The sequence below is a fragment of the Phyllostomus discolor genome, chromosome 5 (genome assembly GCF_004126475.2).
Source record: "Phyllostomus discolor isolate MPI-MPIP mPhyDis1 chromosome 5, mPhyDis1.pri.v3, whole genome shotgun sequence".
Taxonomy (NCBI): domain Eukaryota; kingdom Metazoa; phylum Chordata; class Mammalia; order Chiroptera; family Phyllostomidae; genus Phyllostomus; species Phyllostomus discolor.
Genome location: NC_040907.2, coordinates 29916410 through 29941445, shown reverse-complemented (window position 1 = coordinate 29941445; position 25036 = coordinate 29916410). Strand labels below are relative to the sequence as shown.

General features: G+C 54.7%; 1 protein-coding gene across 6 annotated transcripts in view; it reads right to left on the bottom strand.

Annotated features, from left to right (window-relative positions):
- Positions 1-711: 711 nt before the first annotated feature.
- ST3GAL3 (ST3 beta-galactoside alpha-2,3-sialyltransferase 3) overlaps positions 712-25036 on the bottom strand; it is a 176848-nt gene continuing 152523 nt past the window's right edge. For 4 of the 6 annotated variants that reach the window (XM_028513277.2, XM_028513279.2, XM_036025910.1 and 1 more), the window contains 6 exons: positions 24009-24072; positions 23025-23120; positions 22543-22729; positions 6198-6344; positions 5851-5997; positions 712-1762 (listed from right to left, as the gene is read on the bottom strand). In XM_028513277.2, the coding sequence (XP_028369078.1) occupies positions 1673-1762; positions 5851-5997; positions 6198-6344; positions 22543-22729; positions 23025-23120; positions 24009-24072 (731 nt within the window). In that variant the 3' untranslated portion in view covers positions 712-1672. The remainder of the gene's footprint in view (positions 1763-5850; positions 5998-6197; positions 6345-22542; positions 22730-23024; positions 23121-24008; positions 24073-25036) is intronic. The other 2 variants (XM_036025911.1, XM_036025909.1) reach the window with 2 other exon arrangements.

The following is a 25036-nucleotide window of genomic DNA, read 5'->3' as shown; positions in this document are numbered from 1 at the left end:
GGAAGGGGATGGCAGGTGAGGCGAGGGGCCAGTCGCCCCCACTCTGCCGAGGTGGAGCTTCTGGCTAGAAGCTCACTCCGTGCCTCAGGTGCTGGCATGTGCTCGGCCCACTCTCAGGCCTGCCTGGGGACGCTGGGGAAGGGGGGCGGGAACCAGATGCCAGGGCTCTAAGAAGGGACGGTGGGGAGAGATACCCCTTATAATGTTCGTGAGGGGGTGCCTGAGCTGCACCGTGCCTTCCCGTCGGGTGAGAAGAGCGGGCTGGGGGCGAGGGGACGCCACTGTGCTAAGGGTGGGTGTGCCTTTTCCAGGGCTCAGCCGGGGGTGCCAGGAGGGGTCACATCTATGGACCTGTGTCGGGGGCTCAGCAGGGTATCTCCCCTGCACCTGCAGGAATCTGTCCCTGCAGGGCTGGGGCTGTGGCGACCCAGAGGCACTGGCCCTATGACTGTGGGCTTCAACCCTGCCCTCTGGCCCCTGTAGGAGGCATCAGGGGAGACTCGAGCGGCCCCGACACCCCGGTCCGCCTCTCAAGGCAAAGAGGGTGCAGGGCTGTACAGGATGAGAGCAGGTCCGGAAGGCCCCTAGGTGGCTGGCTGCCTGGGTCCTGCAGCTGACACAGGCAGTGAGCTGGAATGAGGGGTTCAGCAGAGCTGCTGGGGCCCCGGGTTCCTGTTTCTTCCAGGAAAGGAAGAAAAAGTAAGAAGCGGCCAGGTTTAGGGAAGAGCTTTATTGCTTCCACGGTGACTGTCACAGCCTGGGTGAGGTCCTTAAGCCTTGCTCCCCGCTGCTCCAGGCTGAAGGCAGAACCCAAGGACCTGGCAGTCTCATGGCTGAAGCCCAGAGCAGAGGCCCAGCTGGGCAGTCCAGGCTCGGGGCACTGTCCCATGGGTCAGTAGCAGCTGGGGAGGGCCCATTCCCGTTGGGCTAGGCCAGAGCTCACCCCAAGCTTTGAAGCTCCCTCTGCTCCAGTCCAGAGGCTGTCTTCTTGGCTGAAAGGGTGGGTCCAGGGTTCCCCTGTGGGACTGTGAGGGGTGGCGTGTGGGAGTACCCCATCTGCTCCCCAAGAAAGGCCGAACAATGTCAGGAGCTGAAGGCGGCTGGCACGAGACCCCACGTCCCTTCCCGCCACTCCGGAGCGGAGCACCGGCTAGTTGCGGCACCCCCACTCTGTGGGGGGCCTGTTGGCACCACTGCCTGAGGGGTCCTCTACTGGGCCTCTTTCTGCACAGCAAGTGGACCAAACAACATCTCCAACCTTATCTAAAAATAAATTATCCCTCCCCTCCCCCCACCCCAGTTCACAAAATGATCATACACCAAACACTGATTGGAGAAGTAATTCCGGCAGCCGCCTTGCTGCCTAGTGTCCACCTCCTGCATGCTGGCCTGCCGGCCATGGCTGGGCCTCCCAAGCCCTGGCTTCAGGGATCCAGGCTGAGAGTGAGGCCGAATGCTGGTCTCTGAGGCTGGACGGAGCAGACACAGCTCTGGCCGCCCTGCCAAGGCCTCGCCACCCCTGGGGCTACTCGGCACGGCCCCTCCCTGGGTCTGAAGACTCCAGTGCCTCTCAGGCAGAGCCAGACCAAGGCCAATGGAGTGGGCAGGTGGCGGTGGCTGCTGCTTGCTCTTGGCGGTGCCGGGACCTCCGTGGCCCTGTGCCGGGCACATCTCAGATGCCACTGGTCAGGTCAGTGATGACACGCGCTTTGACCAGCTTCCGCAGAAACTCTTTCTCTCGCTGAATGTTATGCGTCCAGGACTGGAAGGAAAGAGATGGAGGAGCGGTCAGCAGGGCAGCCTGGGTGCCCCACCACAGTGCGCCCCCCACAGCCCAGTGCCCTCTTCTGACCACCATGTCCCACACTGTGTCCCAGCTCCTCCTCCTCCCTTCGCAGGGCTCGGAGAACCTCCTAACTCCTTTTCCCAGCCCAGAAGAACTGCACCTCTCTTTGTAATCTCAGGAGATGAAGGTTTTCCAACCTTGTCCCCAGAGACTTTAACTTTTCCTTGTCCAGAAGCACATCTGGGACACCTAGGTCCCAGGCACCCTGAGGAGAGGCAACGTGAGTCACCGAGGTCCAGCCGGCCTGGGGGTGGGCCCTGCTGCAGAGAGAGCACCGTGTGGGGCTTAGTCACTCCCTGGCCTGATGCAATCCACTCTTCCAGGCTTGCGGGCAGCTGATGAAATCCTGCCTCTCAGATCAGAGGAGCCAGGAGGCCAGAGGACAACAGGCTCATTTCACTGCTAGTGTGGAAATCGCAGGGAAGATGCTGCCTTCTCCTTGGGGGTGACTGTGCCCAGGCTGGGGTCCTTTCCTATCTCTCATAGCTACCAGCAAGCTTTGGTGACTAAGTCAAGGAATGAAGAAGGTTTGAATGAATGAGTGAACATCAATAGTCTTGCACTGATACTCATTACATAGCTGGATACGTAGTCTGTAGCCAGCTGACCACTGTGCAGCGCCTGTTGGCGCTGAGCCTCAGCCACGGCAACAGTAACAGCCATGGCCTGGCGTGCGAAGAACTTCCGGTTCTCACCAGCCCCTACTCTGACCCAGTCAGCTCTCTCCAACCTGCCACTGAACTCTGCCGTGGGCGAGTTGCCCCTCCTGTTGAAGACCCCCGGGGGATCTGTTCTTGTTCCTTAAAAACTCAAGCATCTGCCTCACTTTCTTCGAAGGCAGGGACAACGTGGCACGGAGCAGGTGCTCAGTACATGTGCCAAGAGACACGAGGTGTCACAGGTGAGACAACGGAGGCGCGGAGGGATGGCAGCGCCGGGATCCAGGCGCAGGGAGAACCCAGCCAGCTCTTCGCCCGCCCCCGTCACTCCCAGGTAGAAGTGATCAGTCCCAGGGGTCAGCTTCCAGGATGGGCGTCCCTAGGGGTGAAAGGTCAGCAGAAGCCTGGGTACTTGATGCTATTAAGGAATTGTTAATTTTTCTAGGTGTGATAGTGGTATGATAGTAGAAAACAGTAAGTTTTGAGAAATATTTGTGGCTGAAATGATGTGGCATCTGAGACCTGTTTGCAAATACTTGGCGAGCAGAGGGGCAATATGAGAGGAAGCAGCAGATGGAACAGCGCCGGCCACGGGCTGTAGCTGGGGGAGGCAGGTGACGGCCACATGGAGGTTTGCAGTGTTACTCTCTGTGTCTGTGAAGGTGCCTGACAATGTTCACGATAAGAGTAAACAAAGAAAGTCACCTGGGGTGCAGCCCCCTCAGCCTGGGCAATGACACCTCTCCAGGGCTGTCTCCTCGATCCATCCTCCTGCCTGGGCAGCGCAGGAGCCGGGAAGAGCTCTCCACACTGTGCCGACCACCGGCTGCAGCAGGATGCTGGTCCAGGTCCCCAGCCCCACCAGGACCCCTGATTCTGGACACAGATGTCCATCCCGTCCACAGGCCACACGCTCAGAAGAGCCTTCCTTCTGACAGCCCTTTTTCTGTCCGAGGTTCTGGCTCTGGCTCCTATTCCCTCACCCAGCCATTCAGTATTGGAGCTTCCAGGGTGCCGCCCCAGGACCTGTATTTCCCAGTCCACCGCTTCCCTGGGAAACCTTGTCCCGCCTGCCCGTCTCTGCACGTGCAGCTGTGCGGACAACTTGCCCTTCCAGCCTGGGCTTCTCTGCTGTGCTGTGGCTCGGGAGTCCGAGTCTCTGGCCTAGACTGCTGGGGCAGCCTCCTAACTAGTTTCTAGGCCTCCCCTGCACCCCGCCGATTCCGAGGGCTGCAGCCACAGGAACCCTACCACAGGCTAACAATCCTCAGCGGAAAATGCTCCTGCTTCTGCGGCTCCCTCCAGCCTGCAGAGCCGAGTCCCAGCTCCTCACCACGGCAGAGAAAGCCTTCATGATTGGTGACTGCCTGTCTGTGTCTGCCGTCTCTCAAGTTCACATAAAAAGAATGTGTCCAGAGAGCAAATATATAGTAAACAGAGGCCGGGAGGCAGGCAAAAGCTGTGAGAACAGTTTGGAGCGGGCAGGGGACAAAAAAGCAAGAAGATACATCACGACAGACAGAGATGGAGAGACAACAGGCCCGAGGTAGCGAGGCAGAAGCCGCTGCGGAGTGGACAAGACCGGTCCGGAGCTGTCCTGTGCCTAGGGCTTTCTGCGCCCGAACCCCAGTCAGGCAACGGAGGCCCAGCTGGAAGGCTGTTTCTGGTTTCCCATGAGATTCCCAAGTCTTTCACATACCCTTGAAATAACTTCCAATTACCCGGGGTGGCCTGAATGAACCGGAGAAGCCCCAAGCAATCCCAGTGGTAACTGAAGCCATGGACGGGGAAGCCAGAGGCCCGGAGAACGTGAGTGAGAGGGGAGAAGACTGTCCAGGACGGAGCCCTGGCCAATGCTGGCTCTTACAGGGTGGACTAAAGTCGAAGACATGGAGAAAGAACGAGAGAGCTGGCCAGTGAAATCAGAGGAACACTAGAAATTACTGATTCAGACATCTACACAGGGAAAGTTCCAGGAAGGAAGGAGTGGTCAACATAAAAAGTGTTTCTGAGCACGTTGGCCGGTGTGGCTCGGTTGGTTGGGTATTGTCCCACAAAGCAAAAGGTCCCGGTTCGATTCCCGGTCAGGGCACAGGCCTGGGTTGTAGGCTCGGTGCCCAGCCGGGGCACATGCAAAAGGCAGCTGACAGACGTTTCTCTCTCACACTGATGTTTCTCTCCCTCTCATTCTCCCTCCCTTCCCCTCTAACAATAAGTAAGTATTTTTAAGTGTTCCTGGGAGATCGGGAAGGTGAGACCTACATGTGTCCATCGGGTTGGAAGCCTTGAGGTAAGTCACTGGTGACCTTGGTGGGAGTCCGGTCTGGTGAAGGGGGCAGCCAGGCTGCAGGGGGCGAAGGGCCAGGCGGGAGTGAGGAATGCAAAGGGGACAACCCCACAGGTGCTGACAGGGTGCCCACTGCAGCTTGTGTCCCCCCTGGAGGAGGGGACGGTGGTGGAGGCTTTTGGGGAGTGTAAGGCCTTGGACCAGTGCGGTGGAGACGGGGGACAGGGGAAGGGCACATGAGGACTGGTGCGTAGGAGGGTGGGCTGGCTGAGGAGCACCCCTGCGCTCACAGCACTGTGACCTGCACAGACGGAGGTCCCTCCAACAACCCCCCACATGGTGCAGGGACAGGGAAGCTCCTTAGTGCCTAGCCCACAATGTCTGAGGTCCAGACCAGCAGCAGGGGAGGCTAGCGGCAGAAGTGAAGGGAGTGGTGAGGGGTCAGATTGTCCAAGTGGGCTCCTGCTGGGAGGGGAGAGACGCAGGAGAGGCTGCTGACAAGCTTGGGGAGCTGTGATGCTCCTGAGACTTTAAGATGCCTGAGCACATGGGTCGCCTGGAAGTCCTGACGGAGATTCGCCACCTGGCTGCGGGGAAGGGGAGCGGAGGTACAGGAGGTGTCCTGAGACCTAGACAGTATTTGTGGGTTGTCTGAGGGGTCAAGGAAGTCCTCTGGGAGGAAGACAGGACTTGAGGTAGAGAGGATGCTCTGAGCTGGTGCTAGGGTTGGTGTAGAATGGCTGGGGAACAGCGAGAAGGAGGCAGGCGCAGGACCAGGGAAACGGCCAGGTAGGGCAAGTGCAGGAAGGAAAATTTGGGTTCATGGGGAGACTGGGGGGTGGGCGCAGAGGATGCTTTGTGGTCAGAGGTCCGCAGGCAGGGGCGGACCTCCAGTGTCCCAAGTCAGCTGGGCAGGGGGAGGCAGCACCTTGCTGGAGCTCTGGGCAGCCACAGCAGCTGTTGGCTCCTCCTTTTACCATTCGCTTGTGAACAGTCAGAGCCTGTCCTCGCGCTGGAAGTGCCCCCTCCGTCAGCCCTGCCCCCACCCGGCCCCACACCTCTTTGATGGCTGCCATGCGCACGGTCTCATAGTAGTGCAGGGGTGCATTGGGCGTGCTCATGTCGTAGCCAAAGCCTGCAACTGCCACCTCATCACAGCCGTGTAGTGCCATGGTCACTGCCACACTGCCAAGGGTCGGGATGTTCTGGAGGAGGGGAGGGCAGAGGTGCAGAGTTCAGCTGGAGGGCTGAGTGAGGCCGAGACCCTCGGCAAGGCTCCCCAGAACTGAGCTCCACTCCCGAGGACTCAGCCCTCTGTTCCCCCCCTGCTGCCCCGTCCTTCCTTCCCCAGGCCCCTCTGACCCAGGGACCCCTCCTCCCTCTCCGGGGGACCCTGATAGCTCACCCCACGGCCCATGAGGCCGTTGTTGAAGGGCAGTCCGATGAGGGTGAAGGCGGCTTCCTGGATGAAATATGGGTTGAGGATACGAATCTCAGGGGGCTCCTTGGGCACTCGAGTGGCCACAGACTTCCAGAAGCCATCTGACGCACTCTGTGGGCACAGGATAGGTGGGTGTGAACTGGGCCCACAGCTCGTGATGGGCTGAGTGGCAGGGACCCACAGTGTTTCCAGGCGAATGAGAAGTACGGTGCGGGCATGAAGTGACGCTGGAGCCTGGGCGTGTGGGATACACACAGATGGCAGAGGGACGATGTGGTATGTCCGGATGCACAGTGTGCGACAGAGATGGGGTGGGAACTGCAGCATGTGGTTGGGCCACAGTGTGGGATGGAGGATCCAGAGTGAGCCGCATGGCAGGGGTACAGGGTGGGACACTGAGGGGTGCTGTTCTGGCCCGAGGGCGTTCTTGGGTAGACAGGAAGACCCTAGGGCCCAGCTATCCCCCTCCCCTTTGCAGCTGCTGCAGGGCCCAGGAGGAGCCTGCCCTCTCTCTCCTATCTGCTCTGCTGGGCTCGTCTCCTTTCCTTTCTGCTGTGTCTCCTGGCTCTTAGTCAACTGTTCTAAAGTAAACCTGAAAAATAAAGACAAAACGTGAGCTACGTGGCAACCCAGAACAACATTCAAACCCCAGATCTGCTGCTGACTAGAGCTGGGTGACTTTGATCAAATGACAAGCCCTCTGAGCTTCAGCTTCTTTAACTGCAAATATGGGACCGTTCTTCCCTCAGCGATCTCAGCACCGTAATGGAAAGGCATCCGCTCTGAAACCTGGCATCCCAGTGTGCATTCCAGGGCCACGGCTGCCTCTCCTCACCATCTCCCTTCGCCTAGTCCTTGGCCCTGCTCTTCTGGCCAAGACCCTGCAGCGTACCACTTTGGCTGCTGTCCTGTGAGCTCCCTCAACTCCCCACCCCTTTCCCTTCTACAGCCTCAGCCCCAGGAAGACCTGAACTTGGGACTAATCTGTTCATCCTCTCTTACAACTGGGCTCCCGAGCACTGCTGGAGAAAGCCACAAGCCAACCCTGCAGGCCGGAGCCACCAACCTGCTATATCCAGGGAGTTCGTTATTTGCCTAGAAAACCTACAAGAACCCACTGAACTCAATGGATAAAATGCTTAAGTAATAGGGTCTGTGCTCCAATAGGAAAGTCACCAGCTATAACACAAAAGAAACCCCATTTGCAGTCCTAAGGAAGAGTAATCAAATTCTGATCAATAAATTTAAATATGTGGGACCTCTAATTAAAAAAAGCCACAACCCTTTATTGAGAGATCTAAAAAATGACTTGAAAAAATGGGAGACAAGCCACACCTTGGATCAGAAGGCTGAACAGTAACAAAACGCCACTTCCTGCCAGGTCAGTGCAGGCTCCACACAATTCTAAGAAAAAATCCCAATAGCGTTTCTTTTTTGAAATTTACCAAAAAAATCTAAAACCCATCCAGGTATTTAACAGTTAAAAATGTGCCTCCAATTAAAAAAATTAGATATTAGAGTATATTACAAATTTGCCATCATTAGAACATTGACAGACAAATTAAGAACCGCCACAAAGCTCACTGAAACCGGACAGCCGGGGCAGCGTGCCCGTGCGCATGCTCAGGCCGCTTCGTGGGGAAGGCGGCGTCGCCTTGGGGGAAACGAGAGGATTTTCCCAGCAGGGATATCTGAAAATTTGCTATTTAGAAAGCAAAGGTCCACTTACTACTTCTCCCGCTTAAAAAAACAAAACCAAAAGAAAATTTAGATGTCTATTTTATTATTATTTTTTAAATCATTTTTTATGTCATTCTATTACAGTTGTCCCAACTGTTCCCTCTGCCCTTGTCCGCCCATCCCGCCCCCGCTCACCATCACGCCCCCTGAGTGTTAGTGCTCGGTTCGAAATACGGGACAGGTAAACACATTTCGACTTTGTGAACATTTTTACTGCTTTGGTGCATCAAAAATATAATAAGCAAAATTAGGAAGGACACAAAAAAGTGGGAAAAAATTTTTCACAATAAAAAATATATTTTAAGAATTCACAGAAAATCAATGACACCCCATAAAAACAGGAAAAGAACATAAAAGGTTAGTAAGCATGAAAAACTCAAGTGATAAAAATGCAAATTAACTAAATACTGTCTCTAAAAATACAGAGTGGGCAAAAGTAGGTTTACAGTTTGTATGGAAAATAATACAATAAGTAATAAATAATACAGGAATAAACTGGGTTTTGTGCACTCACAACTGAAAACCTACCACATTTGCCCACCCTGTGCATCTGTGTGTGTGTGTGTGCGCGCGCATGCACGCATGGCTCAGCATTCGTGGTGGTGTGCTGAGTGAAGCTCCCCCACACTGCTGCAGGAGTACAATTGGCCACAGCCTTTCCAGAAAGCAACCTGCATATGAACCGAAAACCTTAAGGCTGTTTATACCCAATGACTGTAAGCTGCTCTCCTAAAAGTCATCAGAAGGGTGAAGATCTTTGTAAAAAGGTGTTAATTATAGTGTTATTTACCAAAGTGTAAAACCTGAAAAAAAAATCCAGGTTTACCATACAAATTTGGTTAAATGAAACATGTCTATAAATGTTGCAGACGTGGAAATTATGTTCTCTAAGAATTTTGTCACAGGGGTGTACATACCACATCTAACTGGCCCTCCGTGTCTGGACATCTAAATTGTTTCCAGTTTCCCCAGATCTGCTCCAGCTCCTCCACAAACCAGAAACCTCAGGATTGACTTCAGATGCTTTTTCATCTCTCCAGCCCACTCTGTCCTACTGTTCCTCTAGTCCTTTGGATTCCACCTTCTTAGAATCCCACAGACGCACCCCTTCCTCCCAAACCCACTGTTCCCTCGGAAGTCCGGGCCTCATCACCTTTTAATTGGACTATCCTATCGACTGGCCACTCGCAGCATCTGTCCTGATGATTGCCCGGAGCCCGGTGGAGTGACTGGAACATAAATGGTACTCAATAAATAATCACTAAATTCCACCCATTTAGTCAACAAACATGTAATCAGTACCTCGAATGGGCTGCCTCTGCCTCCCCAACCACCTTCCACTCTGCCAGAGTGATCTTTCTGGACCCAAAGCGGACCCCATCACCACTGCCCACAGATCTGAGCTGTCTGGCCAGGAAGCCCCGCCTGCCACTCTAGTTTCATCCCAGCTCATCTGAAGTCCCCTCCTGCTAATAACTCATGGCTCACGCTGCTCCTTCTGTCTCCAATGGCCTTCCCACATCTGTCCACCTGATCCAACCTACTCACTTTTTACGACTCAGCGTATCTTTCTTTTTCATGTCTTCCCTGACCCCATTCTTCCCGAGGCATAAATGACCTCTAACCTTTGGGAGGTGACAGAATATAGAGTTAAATCTGCCCTGGTTTGAATGTGGAGCCCTCATGAGTGGGATTAATGCCCTTATGAAAGAGGCCCCAGAGAGAGGCCTTGCCCCTTGCCACCAAGTGAGGACACACTGTAAAAAGGGCGGTCTATGCACCAGGAAGCCCTCACAAACACCAGCTCTGCCAGTGCCATGACCCTGGACTTCTGCCTCCAGATGGTGAGAAATAGATTTCTGTTATTTATCAGCTGCCCAGTCTGTGTTTTGTTATGGCAGCCCAGATGGGCTAGATTCCTTTCAGCTCTGGCCATGCTCTGTGTGGAGACCCTGGGCAAGGAACTCACCATTTCCTTATGGACAAACCAGGATACTAACAGTGTATCTTGTGGACCGCTGTGGGAATTAGATAATTTAGGCTGAGTGCCAGCTCACAGTCACCTGACTGGGTGTTACCATCATCATCATTGGCAGTGTGCTGCGACCCTCAGCCATGTAGCTCGCACCTAATTCACTTCTGCAGCCCAGCACCTGGCAGCAGGGGTTAGAGGAAGCACGCAGCCCCTCCACTGCTCTGCGCAGCAACAAAGAGCTCCCACTGGTCGGTTCCTCTTCAGGCCTGCCTCCCACTGCCTTCAGTGGGCTGTCTCTGCCCCAGCCCCCGCCCTCTTCATGTCTCCCCAACTCTGTGGCAAAATCTGTTTCTCTGGTAAAACCTGTCTGTTCTCCAAGGGTCAGGTGAAAGGACAGGTCCTTGGGGCCAGCTTCTCCGTGTCTCAGACCAGTGAGCCTGAGAGCAGGGCCCAGTCCATCTTGCTCCTGCCTCTGTGGCCCCGCCTGTGTCCAGGAGAGGTGCCTGTGTGAGGGAGGACAGGAGGGATAACAGGACCCAGCAGGGAAGGGAAGGGCAGAGAAACGGACAGTATCTTATACAGGGCTGGGGAGAAGCCCCTCCTGAGCTGGCCAGATGTGGACTGAAAGGAACGGCAGGTGCCAGCCTGTGCCGGCTGCGGCACAGCCCGTCCGTTCCCCAGAGCCTGGCGAGCCACAGCAGTTCCCTGCCTGGGGCTCCTGCCCATGCGTGCCCCACACACACCTGAGGAGGAAAAGGTGCAGGGGCTGCTCTGGAGAGGGAGGGAGAGCCAGGAACGGGCACAGCTGGGGGTGTGTGCCAGGCTCCAGGCTAGTTTTCATAGACGTTATTTACATCTCATCGACCTGCACCAACTTCACAGGTACGAACCCAAGATGAAGCAACATGTTCGAGGTCATGCAAGTGCCTGTGCCAAGATTTAAACACAAGGGTTGGGATTTCAAGTTGGGTGTTCTTCCTGCCATACCATTTATTATTATCACTGCTGCTCCCACCGCAGGAAGTTGGGAGTCAAGAATGAGTAGGAGCTCCCTTCGGCCCTCAGGATCTCCAAGGTGGGTGAGGGTCCCGCATCCCATTTCACAGAGGGGCCTAAGGCTCACGTTGGTGAGAGGATTGGGGATGCACTTACAGCTATGAGATCCTGAGCTGGACTCAACTTCAGAACCTGGGTACATCCATGACATGAGATGCCCTCTCTGAAACTGTCTCCCCGCTTTTCCCGTGTGCTGAAAGTCCCACATGTAACCACTGCGTGAAACGAGGAAGTTACACTTTTTGAGAATCAGACAAAAGCTCCAGTGGGGAGGGTAAAGCTTTTGCCTTTCCTCCTACCTTCACTCCTTCCTGGGAGGAGAAACGACCGATCTGGCTGGCTGCTTAGACCTGAGTACAGAGTGTGTCACATTTCCTGGTAGGAGGTAAAAGTCTCTCTCTCTCTCTCTCTCACACACACACACACAGTTTTTTTAACTCCTTACTCCTATGAAGCGGGGAGCAGAGAGCCCACCTCCTTGGAGCTGCATCTGGGTCTCTGCCTTGCTCACTGTGCACTGGGGGCCCAGAAGGTCAGCCTCAGGGCCAGCCTGCGTTTGGGTCTCAAGCCCCAGATGGCTCTGCATCAGAGCCCTGGGGAGTGGCACAGTGAGCAGCTCGGGGCTTCCGGGTTCTCGTTTCCTGGTCTGTCACAGTGCCAATGCAAAGCCCCTCAGGAATTTCCGGGAAAGGAGGAACAATAAAACACAAGATAAGATTTGGGCATTTCTGTGTTTCCCCAACCATAAAAAATATCAAGTACCAACAAAGCCTCAGTCTGGCTCCTAAAAGAAAAGCTATGACCTGACTTCTCTTAGAAACAAATACAACACAGGTACATATACATTACATTTTGTGCCACTGCAGAAGGTTGCAGAACCCCCAAGTCAAGGGCGCTTGCTGACTTCAGACTAAGAATCTCTGGTATGGGGTAAGAAGAGACGGGAACTCTGCTCAGAATTCTTAAACACCACCATGGAGGGTGAGTGGGAACGGAGGGGCCCACAGAGGAGATGCGGAACACGCAGCAGGACAGGCTAGAGGCACTGGCGGGGGTGCGGTGCAGTGGAAGGCAGGGGGCCCTGGAGTCTGAAAAGCCTGGGTCACACCTGGATCCCACATCCGTGTCCCCTGGGCACATCCTGTAGTGTCTTTAGACCTCAAGTTCCTCCTGCATAGCAGGAAAGACAAGACCTACTTCCCAGACAGTTGAGAAGATTATATACCACATTTGGCACATAGTGAGAGCTCAATAAATCTTATCTATTCGATTATGAATATCACAGAAGCCAAGAGAATGGTGCCGAGGGTGTGGCTGGAGATGCCAGATGCCGGGGAGGTGGTACACAAACAGCCACCCATTCACAGAGGGAGCCAGCTACTCCTCCTGGGTCCTGGGAGGAGGGCAGCGGGCACCAGAGGCCTTCCTGCTGCCGCATGACACCGCCGAGCCTGCCCCCAGAGCACGGCCCTGCCCCAGAAGGCAGAATCACGTTGGGTTCGAGGCCTCTCACATCTCATTTCCCTGACCCATGGGACACGACACAGAGGCCTATCCTGTCGCCAGCAACACTGGCCTGGAATGGTCAAACCTCTCCTCAAGGCCAGCTGTGGGATGCATTCTTTGTTGAATCCCGCCTCCTCCAGGAATGTCCCTGCCTCAGTCAAGTCTGGACCCAGCTCATTTGTGTGGAGCCGCCAGTCTCCTGCTGAGACAACTTGTCCTGCTCTTGTCAGAACAGCCAGGAGCACTGGCGGAACGCATCTGGAAGCAAGCACCTTCCCAGCCAGGCTCAGCAGTGCTCCCCCAGGGCCCTGCACGGCTCTTCTGCAGGAGAGCAGCGGTCTCCAGGCCACACAGGGAGGTCCAGGAGGACAGAGAGTGACCGTGGCCTGGATTCCTGCAGCCAAGGGTCAATGTGTTTACTCCTGCCTCCTGCTGCCCCTGCCTAGGACAGGTGGCCACCTCTCGCTGGGGTCACTTTAGCAACCAGCAGGCCTCCCTGCCTCCATCTTGCCTTCCTTCAGTTCCTTCACAGCCCCACACAAATCTGATCTTGGCATTCTCAGGGCTCAATCTTCCTTGGCTTTCCACAGCCCACCGAGACAGCTTGTCAGGACAATTAACAGCCTAGGTCTGGTTTTTGTTTTCCTTACCCCAAGGGAGTCTGTAATCCAGTGAAAAAGACAGGGTTGTATACAAATATCCCAGTACGTGGCACAACCACGAAGTGAGAAAGAAACAGGGAGAGGCTTAAAATATCTGCTCTACTTACTTCAAATATATACATACAAGACATACCCAGAAAATGCCCACGTGCACAGTATACAAACTGGGAGGAAGAGCCAGGTGACAGACTAAGAGAACTCAAAAAGAAGGCTGCTTACGGACGTAAATGTTTCAGAACTGAGGATTAACCTGGGCCAAGCAATCAACAAACGCATGAGGGCCCGTCACATACAAGCCACGTGCTTTTTGTACAGATATGTTCAGTAACATTTTAGACAATGAACAACCCTTAAAACATGGATTACAATCATACAAACAGAGACCTTTAAGAATATCTTGTCTGGCCTCCCCCTAAAGAAACCAAGGCCCAGTAGGTTTATTTTCTTAATCAACCTATTTCCCACAAGGGATCTAGCCCCCGCTTTTCAACCCAACAACTCAGAGTGGAGTTCTTGATCTTCTTTGATCTTCCCCACTCCCCAGGAACCAAGCAAATACCCAGTATTTGGTTTCTGTGTAGTCCTGTCCCACCACTGCGTCCTTCCCCACCATTATGCTCTGTCAGCCCACCGCTGCCTGCAGGCTGGGCTGCCCCAGTAATTCTGTTTTTGAACCCTGGTGCCGTATCTGCTAACTCCGTGTGCCTAGGAAGTTCTTTACTCTAAGTCTCACTTTCTTCATCTATAAAATGCGGACACAAGACTGGCAGGTACCTTGTAGTGTCTCTGTGCTGTGGCAGTTAGAAGTCATGTGCATAGTATGTTTGGCACAGTCAGCTCATCCGTTCCTGCTCTTGTTAGTCCTCGGGACAAAGTCCGAACTCCCTGATGTGACTTTGGCTTGTGAGACCCCCCACCGTCTGTGCCCTGCCTGCCCAGCCTCACCTCAAGCCCTTGTCCCTACACCCATGTGGCCTCATCCCTAACGTCTGCGGGGCCAGGGACAGAATGACAAACAGGAGTCCATGTACCACACACGTCTGAATTTTAGGTTGTAAATATCTGTAAGTTACAAGTCAAGGAATCAAACTATTACATAAAATATATTCTATCCTCCCTTAAAAAATGACCCGGAAGTCCAGGTTTGACTTTAGAACTCCAACTGCTGGGGATCTGTGCTGGACGGTGCTGGTGTAGGGAGAGGCAGGCCCAGCCCGCCCTCTTCTCCTCCCACTCGTGGTCCCACACCATGACCAGTACTGTGCGTGTGTGGGCGGGTCCCCCTCCCAGCCCACACATCCAAGCTCTGCTCACAGCCTTCCTTGGGCTGAGGGATATGCACAGGGAGGTGTGTTCTGCCCTGATGGATGGAAGTGAACTTGGCACTTACTGTGAGGGCAAGAATTGCTGAGGTCTCTAGTACTCAGTAATGGTCTGGCAAGGGAGGATGGGCCTGGGGTGGGCACTTCCCTTTTGACCCTGCATACTCCTCTTCACTCATGGTCTAAGAACAGTCCTGCAGCCACACAACACACCAGATACACTCAACATTTTTTAATTCACTAAATATACACACTTATTGCCGATGCCGTTTCCGTGCCCGAAACTTTACCTTCACCTGGCCAACAACTACAACTACACGTGGTGCCAAGTGTCACCTCCTTCCCAGAAGCTCAGGCAAGCAGCTTGTTGGCTTCAGTGCTTACACAAGTGTCCTGGAGCCCACGAAATGGGGTGGCCGTGCCTTCTCGAGCAGGTGGCATGCGCTGCCCTTGCCAGACCCTGCCGATCTCCTTCACATGCTCAGTCCCAGGCCCTGTGGGGACTGCCCAGGCCCCAGTGGGCAGGCGACGCTGGCCTTGCTGAGGCTCACTTCTCAGGAGGCGATCGTCACCTGCAGATGAGCACTGTCATGTGCACCGTCCCACTCTGGGAGGCTTTTACTTGAAGGTGCAGGCAGAGGCAGAGGAAGAGACTGGCTCCTGTTCCCGGACACCGAGCCCAGTGCCGCTTCACCGAGAGCGGCTGTGAGGGCTGGTCCCTGGGCCCACACCCTCGGCGGGGCTGCTGGACTGCTGCTGGGTAGTCCAGGAAGTGGCTGAGACACACTGTGCGTAACAAACTCCTCCGGCTGTACTTAGGTTTGGCCATTGCAAATGACACTAAACATCTTTGTGTGCAGACTTTTCCCTCCTCTGGGTGACAGCTCCTGGTGCCAAGTATCACCTCCTCCTCAGAAAGCTTGTCCCCATTTACACTCCGACCAGTTGCCTTTGGGAGCACCTGTCACTGCACTCTCGCCAAAGTCATGTGTTACGACTTAAACACAGTCTTTAAAGATGTGGTGGGCAGTGAAGGGCACCCTGCTGCCTTCCCACAAATTTCTCTTGCTGCTCAGAAGGTGAAACTGATTTCTGTTGTCCGCTAGTTTTACTCCCTTCTGTGTGACCTGCTCCGCCCCCTGCCCACTACCTGCTGGGGTCCTAACGGTTTTCTGGTCAACTTTCCCGGTAAGAGCCACTCGTCTGTCACGTGCCCTGAATACATTTTAAGCATCTTGTGGTATTCAGTCTTTGTGTTGTTGTCAGTTTACATTTTCATATGTGATCACATCTGATTTCCCGAGCACTTCTGTCCTTTCTAAGTTCTTTTCCCTCCAGGGACTCAATTTCTATTCTGCTTTCTTCAAAATTCCCTTTGGTTGTGTTTTTATGTTTTACTCTTTAGTCCATTTGGAATTTATCTTGATGTATGCTATGGGGAGGGCGTCAAGGTCCCTTTGAAAGCTGTATTTGGTAAGTGCAATGAACAGAAAGAGTCGTCAGCACGGAGCCGACTTGGTGATGCTGACACAGGCGAAAGAGGCAGAGCGCCAGGGACTATTTGGTTTTCATCTCTTTATCAAGGACCATGCATGATCTTGGAACCTCGGAAAGAAAATCAAACATGGCTCAGAGGAAAGAGTGCCTGGGAGGGGCAGACGGGCAGCGAAAGGACGCAAGGGTCCGAATCCAAAAGAGTCACCTCCCAGGACAACGGAAGAGAAGAGGGGCTCACAGGGAGGCAGAAGGTTTGGGTGGCAGTCCTGACTTGGCCAGAAGTTACTGCCTCACTCTGGGCCTCAGTTTCCACATTTATTTATTCATTTATAAGAGCTAACTATGTTTTACACACTGCTAGAGGTGGTGCGCTTACAGAGATAAACAGGGCAGTTTCTGCGTTCCACGGGCTTGTAACAGGTAACAGATCAGTAAACCTTCAGATGTGACAACGCCTGTTACGGAGCAATCAGAGGAACTGAGCATGCTTCCAAGATTTTGGCTATGAGCTTTTAAGAATCAAGGACTATCCCTAGAACTTAGCACAGTGCTGGGTACACAGTGAATGCTCACTGAGTATTTGCTGGAAGGTTGTCCCTTTAAAGGCAGGCAGAGGTGGAGCCCACTGGATTTAGAATCCAAGTCACTGCTGCTAGAGAGGTTTGGAAGCCAGGCTGGAGAGGGCTGAGAAACAGACAGAAAACACAGCAATGCATCACGGACAGGTGATGCCCCCTCTCTGGAAACGTGTCAGAGAAGGGAAGGAGAGGGGGTGGATGCAAGCTAAAGACAGGGCTTTTATCTTTAAGGCGAGAGAGACCTGAACCAATTTAGAGATGTGAGAAGAGGACACAGTAAAGAGGCAGCAAAAGAGTGAACAGAGTAAGACAGGTCCTGGAAGGTGGGAGGAGACGGCCACCAGAGCACAGCAGGGGACAAGTGAACTTGCACAGGGGGACCTTTACTTTTTCTGTGGAGCTGGGTGTGAGGTGCCTGCTTACAACAGGGACGGGGGTATGGCCCAACTGGAGAGATGGTGAGAGCAGGTTCTGAGAAGAACAAGGACCAGGGACAGGACAGAGGAGTGGCAAGAAACACCCAGTGTTGCCAATTCAGCTCTCTCTCGCTCCATGGGTGACTCCCTGGTGCTGGAATGGCTGGACCTGAGGTCGTGGGAAGAGGAAGTAGTCAAGTGAGAAAGGCAGTGTTTGAAGCCTGGGGCTCCATGTGATTTTGGTGGTTGACTTGGATTTGCTGAATGTGTTAAGAATAAATGGGAGCTGTTACGGTACGATGGTTAAAGTGGGACACCCGTGGCCCCAGAGGCTGCTCTGCACTTCCTCGCAGCACTGGCCCCGTGGGGTCGTTGAGACGGCTGCCTGATGACGCACGTGGGTCCGCAGCCCCACATCGGGCAGCGGAAGAGCTCAATAGAGGGTGGCTCCTCCCATTGTCATCGGTGGGTAGGAGCCAATCAATGGCAGACTCTAAGGAGGGTGGTGCTGTGGTCAGATTTATTTCTTAGGGAGACGCCTGGGACCATGAGAGGAGTCTACATTTGGCTGTACCACTTCACTGAGTTTTGTGCTCTTGAGCATATAACTCACTCTCTCTGTGCCTCGGTTTCCTAATCCCCCAAATGGGGTAATAACAGTACTCACCTAGCAGGGTCACTATGAAAACTGGAAGAAGGAATTCAAAGGCTAGTAAACTGAGGAACTTAATAAATAACAGCTATGATGAGGATGCTGGAAGGAGGAGGAGGAAGAGGACAGGATAGGAACCAGAGGAGGAGGGAGGGAGGCGGGGAAGAAGAGAAGCCCGATAATGATTATAAGACAGAGTAACCAGGAGGTCACAGATGAGAATGAGGAGGAGGAGCTGACGGTGATGATGATGTGAGCCCCGATCCCTGGGCACTTTCTACCTGCGGCAGCAGAGGCTGGGTAGCTACCTGTGGTAGGGGGGATTAAGATGGGGTGAGAGGCACCTTACAGAGATGGCTGCAAAGGGGATGGTGTCCCAGGAGAGCTTATCTCGGAGGTTTGGGAAGGAGACTGTGGTGGGGACGGACCACGGACTGTGGCTCAGCAGACACCTCATCGAGCAGCAGAGGCCACTGCGTGCCCCAGCCTCGCCCCGTGCTCTGGGGCCCTGCAGTGAGTCTCCCCTAAGGTGGGCGGTATGAACGCTGAGCTCCTTCTGGGCAGAGCCCATCCCAAGCATCCCTCTGCATCCCTCTGAGGCCTGGGACAGAACACACGTTTAGGTGAAGATGAACACTTGATCCCCATCTTGGGCCTGGTTCAACAGGGCCTCCTCTCCGGGGACTGGCGGCCCCGTCTGCCCCCGGGTTTCCTGGGCTGTCAGCGCACCTGTCATGACCTTCCCTGGAGGTGCCGGGTTTCTCTGTCCTCTAGGCCTGCTCTCTGACTCCGCTTCCGGGTCACCGCCCGGGTCAGGCCCTACAGCCCAGACAGACAAACGCTTTACTCCCAGTGCAGCCGGACTTTTCGAGCAACGACACCACCAACAGTGATAAAAGAACAAACAGCTTCGATACTGGACAACAGGGAGCACTTACTGAGTGTCAAGCGCTCTGACAGGCACTTAGAAATTTCACCGGGTTGAACTGTGGCCAGTACTAACAGTGACAGATGGCGGTGCTGCCCCTTTTTCACGGGTGAGGGGCCTAGGTAATTTGCCTAAGGTAACCCGGTTGAGTGACAGCGTCCAAATTTCAACCTAAGCCTACTGCCTTTCCCTCTTAAACCATGTTGTGTCTTCTAAATTGAGAGGCCTCGTTCCCCTGTGCACGAACATGGGGTCCTGACCAGCCTCCTAAATCCCTCCCTCCTTCCCCAAGGACTGAACTACAGCTGCAAGGTCAGGCACGTGTCACGACTGTCCAAGAGGTCAAACCACAGCCCTTGCCCACTCCCCTTCCCATGCTGGACTGGAATCACTCCCATACCAGCCCGGCCCCGGCCCCCAAGCCTCACTGAACTGATCACTGGTCAGAAGCCCCTTAGTAGTGAGGCCAGTTTTCTAGTTTCAGGCATGAGGATGAGGAGGGAAAAGGAAGAGCAGGCAGCCAAGGGGACTGGGAGGGCAGCTCCTTGGGACCTCTGAGGCCCTGGGTCACCAGGTGTCCCGGGGAGGGAGGCGGGGATGGCGTGGCAAGCTCTGCTGCTCACACATCCCGTCCTCTCCAGGCCCCGGGACAACAGGTGGGAGCCTCTGGCCTCGACCAAACACCAGGAGGAGGCTGCTCAGGCCACAGCACCTACCACACTGCGTTGCAACTCTAGTTTTAGGACTGTGTCTCCCATCAGACTGTGAGCAACTATGGGTCCAAGACAGTGTTGAATTCATCTTCATATTCCTGGGGAGCAGCACAGTGCCAGCACAGACTCAACGACACCTGGCAGACGAGTGAGCGAGTGGAAGGATGGAGCCAGGTGTGCATTTCACAGGGGCGCTGAGGGTCTCACAGGAGCTGGAGGCTGCTCTCCTCACCACGGACTTAGATACACCTACAGCTTCACGTCCCAGGTTCCACCCTCCTTCCCCACCCAGCTTCCCCACTCGGCAGCCCCCTGGTGCTCTTCTGATCTGTCCCAAGCACACAGGACCTGCTGGCTGGCTTGGTTAGGGCTCCTGGGATCTGGGAGATAAAAGGCCTTTTGGTAACTTATTTGGAGTTACTGGTGCTACTGTTGAGTGAATCAGGGAACCAAATGTTCATAAACGGTTAATGAGGAGAGTCCGGTGTGGGTGAGTAGGTATGGCCAGGCCTAACACAGGCTGTTTTGGAGTTCAGTCTTCCTTCCCCACATCTTTCCACATCCCACCAGGACTTCTGGGTACCAGAAAGTTACACCCAATGAGCAACTGATCACATAGCAAGCAGCAGGCAGCAGCCATGACTGAGGCCGAATACCTGTTCTCGCCCTGCCCAGCTAGGCCTTGGCTCCTGAACATAGAGCCGCCTCCTGCCAGAATTCTACAGGTGAGGCTGCAGACAGGTGTGGAGAGCTCTCCAGCGGCTGCATCGTTAGAAACATCACTGCAGGAGCAGGCCAAGCCTGCAGCTGGGCACCAGATGGGGGGGGGGGAGGGGCTGGAGAAGCAGCCTGTCCCACATTTGCCTGGGTCTCGGAGCCAGAGAAGTGAAGTAGAGCAGAGGGGGTCTGAAGGCATTAGCCCTGGGCTTGGGTGGAGAATGGTACTCAGAAGAAGCTTCCTGGGTAGCCAGAGGGTCTGGACAGGACCCCTCTGGTGCCGAACTGGTGAGGCTACGGGCATCATTGGCTTTCCTCTGGCAGCTCATTCTAAAGACCCAAATTATCTTTGACATGAGAGCCAGGGAAGGCTCATGGAACTTCAGAGGATTCCTCCCTGTGTCCTCTCTCCTCCCCACTCACCCCACCAACCCTGCGAAGGCAGGGATCAACACGAGTCTGGTCCTAGATCCCTGGGCATGGCCTGGATAGGACGAGACAGAGACATCAGCACAGCTGAGTGTGGGCCTGAGCACAGCCTACCCTTCCTCACCCCAACTGCTCTAGCACCTTTGATCAGCCTGCCGCCAAGGCCAGGCCAAGCGGCGAGCTCCTTGGTCTTCCCGGGGACAGTGAGGCCCTGCTGTCTGCTCCTGGAGCAGCCGGAGCACAGTGCGAGTTTTCTGACTCTAGTTGACTCCCTTCCTTTTTTCCTCTCTTTCTTTACTCCCTTGGATGGATTCTAAGAGTCCTGAGTTAACTGACCTTGACGTTCTTAGAAGGGATACATGACAACACCCCCGGCTGGCCATGGCCCACCTGGCTTGCCTTGACTGGGGCTGCCTGTCCTACCCGGGGGGAAGTAGGGTTTGGTGTGTGGGTCAGCTCCCATCATTTACAGTGGCTGGGCAATAGGAGGGTAAGAATGGCAGACAGGACCAGGTCCTGCCCTCTGGGAGCTCCTGTGACAGGTGTCTATGGGCAGAGGGAAGGAGCGGGTGGGCGGACAGTCACGAGGCCAGGGTGACAAAGCAGCCTCCAGGGTCCCTGGGGTTTTCCAAAGCGGACCCAATGTGTTCCCATTTCTCCCTGAGAAGTACCTACCTGTGATTCCAATTCTACTGCCTTCAAAGCACAGAGAAGGGCTCTGAGGACACAAGTGTCTCAAGCTCTAGTGTCCTAAAAACAGAAGTACTCCCTCAACCCCCATTCTCTGCCTGGTTTACGTGGGCAGTGGAGGGGCCCGCTTGCAGCTGGGGCTGGCTGAAGCCAAACCCTTTCCTCCCCTTTGGTGAGCTGGGCTGGACCTGGTGGAGCCTGGCTGCCTCATTCAGCCTGGTTCTCAGGTGGGCTCCCCTTCCCCACTGTCCCACCTACCTGAATTCCTGACTTTCTGTCTTCTCTCTCGCTTGCCACCTACCTGACACTGCCTGCACTTGGCCTTGCTTGGGAAAGGGCTGTGGAGTTAAACCAAATTGCACTGAGACCTCCATAGGCAGGTTAAGTTGTTCCCACCCCTCAATTCTGCTCTAAACATCCAGAAAAACTAGCTTCTTACTGTGGGTGGAGGGCTGTCTGTCACCATTCTCCTCTGGTAGGAGGCTTGGGTACTGGAAGATGAATGGCGTGAACTCTGCAGTGCCCCTCCCCTGGGGTGGCTGGTGACAGCTGGTTGAGGGGAGAGGGGATTGGGCTTGGACAAGTTGGCAGGCATCCCTACGGGCCCAGAGCTGAGATACAGAGGTCTCAGGAAAGGGCTCAGCGTGTGGTCCGCTAAGGAGCAGCCTGAGCCTACTTGGCCACATGCGCTCCCTAAAGAAACAGGCCCCGGCCCCTGCCTTCCTAGAATAATGAGGACAGAATCTGATTGTTCCCAGAGTGGAACGACTCAATGGCAAGTTGGGGACTGCAGCAAGAGCCAACTGCAGGTCAGTGGGAAAAGCACAAGGTAGAGAAAGACCAGGACTTACACAGGAGTTTGAGAAGTGCCCCTGACAAGTTGAGGGGTCTACGGAGGGGTCTTGCGGCAGAATAGCCCCAAGGCCCAAATAAGGTCTTCTGCCTTTGGCTGGGAATGAGGTGGACCCAAAGGACCAGAGTTACAGAGACCTCACAGAGGTAAGAGGGCTTGAGGAGGCAACTACAAGGTCAGGGCAGGAGAGTGTGAAAGTTTGGAGTAATGATAGGGCCAGCCACATGAGAGCTTTCCTTACCAGGGAATCTAAAGCCAGAGAAGGGCTCATGGGGGCTGCTGGGGAGGGACTTGGGGTCAGGGCTGGGGTGTGGCCACACAAGGCTGAGGAAGGACCTACAGCTGGGTATCTGGAGGAGGCAGCAGATGTCAGGCATGTCAGCTCCAGAAACCTGGGCCAGTCACTCTGACCTCTCTGTCCCTTAGTTGAGCTTGGGTGTCTTTCAACTTTGGGTCAATAATGCTTCTTTTGAAAGGTTCCCCTTGTTCTTTTCTGGGTTCAGAGGAAGGGGCTGACCTGGAAGCCGGGCAAGGCCAGGGCAAGACGGGAAGGAACTGGTGCACAGGGAGCTCACCACTCTCTCCTTGTAGACAATGTACTTCAGCCACTTGAAGTCCTGCCACTTGAAGCCCGCGAGGACGAAGAGAGAATCGCGTTCATACTGCTCGGGCCGCTGCATGGCGCCCTCTGGGTAGGTGATGCGCAGTGTAGTTTTGCTGCCCACGTCCTTCTCGAAGCCTTTCACTGGTGCTGAGTTCAGTCTACGGAGAGCAGCGCAGTCAGAGCCTGCCTTGGGCTCACTGCGTGTGGTCTGTGGGTCTATGTTTGGGGAAGCACTCTGACCCCAGAATACCCCAGGCAGAGAGAATGGGGAGCCCAGGTCACCTGGAGCCATCTAGCTTTCCATTCTAAAACCTTCCAACCCAGGGTTCTTCTTGAGACCTCTGCTGACCTCCAGCCCAAATGGCCAGATGGTGAGACGTTCTCTCTGGGCTCAAGGACCAGGGTTTGGGCTGGAACATGCAGGTGTCCAAGGCACTGCTTTGGGGAGCTCACCTGACCACAATGTCATAATCATCAATTCGTGACCCCAGTGACTTGTTGGCAAGGACACCTCCGTTGCCCACGATGATGCAGCGACGGCAGCTGAGGCTGAGGGGAGAGAGGCAGAGACCTCTGGAGAGCTGTCTCCCCAGTATCCTCATTCCCTACCCCTTTGGCCCTTGACCCCATGCCCTTGACCAGGCACAGGCTGGGATAGAGGAAGAAGACTGGTGAATTTCTGGCAGCATTTCTGAGAAGAGGCCAGAACCACACTGTGGGGAGCTGGGTCACTCGGAACTCTCAGACGCCCCACTACCTGACACCTCCCCAGGAAAACATGGGTGTGGAAAGGGCTCAGATGCTCGCTCCATGGAGGTGACGAGGGAGGCTCCGGTAAGATGGCACTCTGGGCAAAAGATTCCCCAAGAGCCAGTGGGGTTGAGGCAGCTTTCGGGAGAGAGGGAAAAGAGGGCTGAGCTTGAGGGCAGTGCCGGGAAAAGCAAGAACAAAGCAATGGGGCTGGCGGCTCTAGGACTTAGGGCTGCGCTCACCTTCAACTAGGAAGCCTCCGTGTTCCCCACAGCCACCAGGGAACCCTACTCATTTTGCTCTCCTGCCCCTGATCCTGGGGTTTCTCCCATCCAGGGTCAGTTGGCTTCAGGCATCAGTGCCTCCTGGATGTAAGCCATGTCAGCTGCCCCCGCCATCCAGCTCCTCCGTCCCAACGGTGGGCGTGTCCCAGCCCAGTGTCTTCAGTTCTTACCCTGAGACCTCTGCTATCTGAGGGTGAGAGGTCTTGCCGAGAGCTTAAAGCCCATGGGTGCAAGCCCAGCTAGATGCCCCACTTCTCTGCTCGCCCACCCCAGTGTGTGTACTGTGTGCGCACGTGGATATGTTGGAGAATCTCCTAGTGTCCAGGAAAGGCCAGCTGGGCCTCAATGCCTTTGCACATGCCAGGCAGCTGGGGGACAGGAGGCTGGACAGCAAGGCGCTCACCTGTCCAAGGCAGGTGTCAGGCGGTACTCTTTGGTGACTGACAAGATGGCTTTGATCAGATTGTCTGTGGACAGAGGAGGGAGGTTACTGTTAGAGGGGCACTCAAGTTCCCATGAAATGTTTCCCAGTGAGCCAGTGTGAAGGTGTATGTTCCTGGGGCCAGGGTGGAAGTGGGGAGAGGGAGCTCTGGGCATAAGGCCGCCCAGGCTGCTGGCTTAACCTTCTCCCTGAAAAAGGAGGTGGGGGCAGAACAGGCAGGCACACTTAGCTCCCATGCCTGGAGCCAGCTCCCCAGCCAGTCCTTGGCAGTCTCGTTTGGCTTTGGGGGCTCTGGAGTCAGGCCTGGGGGTTGGCCAGAATGGAAGCACCTGTTCAGAGACAGAGATCACGTTACGCACATCTCTGTGCCCCCACCGAGCAGACACCAGGGAGCCAGTGAGGAGACAAGCAGTGACGAAGAACAGAGTGGTCCCAACCAGCTCCCCCAGCCAGGCCACTCTGCCTTACCTCTGATACTGCTTTCCCTCACTTCCTCCTTTGAACACTGCCTGTCTCTAACCCCGCTTTTGCCGGGCTGTGCCTGCCTCTTTACCACTGCAAGGCTGCAGCCTGGCATCTGCCTACGTGCACTCCCCTGATGCTGCCCTCGCCAAGAGCCCCCTGACCTCTGTGCTCTCAGATCCCGCGCCCACTAGTTGGACTTCATTCTTCTCAGCCCCTCTCTGGCATCTGCAGCAACTGCTCTCCTTTCAAATTCTGGTATAGTGAGAGGATTATAACATAATGTATAATAGTATTGGTTTTGGAGTTAAATCCTGGCTTTGCTTCTTAAGACCTTGGATCAATTACTTATTTTCTTAGTGTTTTAAGTTTCCTTATCTTTCAAATGAAAATGGTAATTCCTCCTCTGTGGAGTTGTTAGAAAGATAAACACAAAATGTATGTAAAGATTTACATATAAAGTAAGTAAATCAGTACAACCACAGTGGAGAGCATCTTATCAAGGAAAGACACAGACGTGCACACAC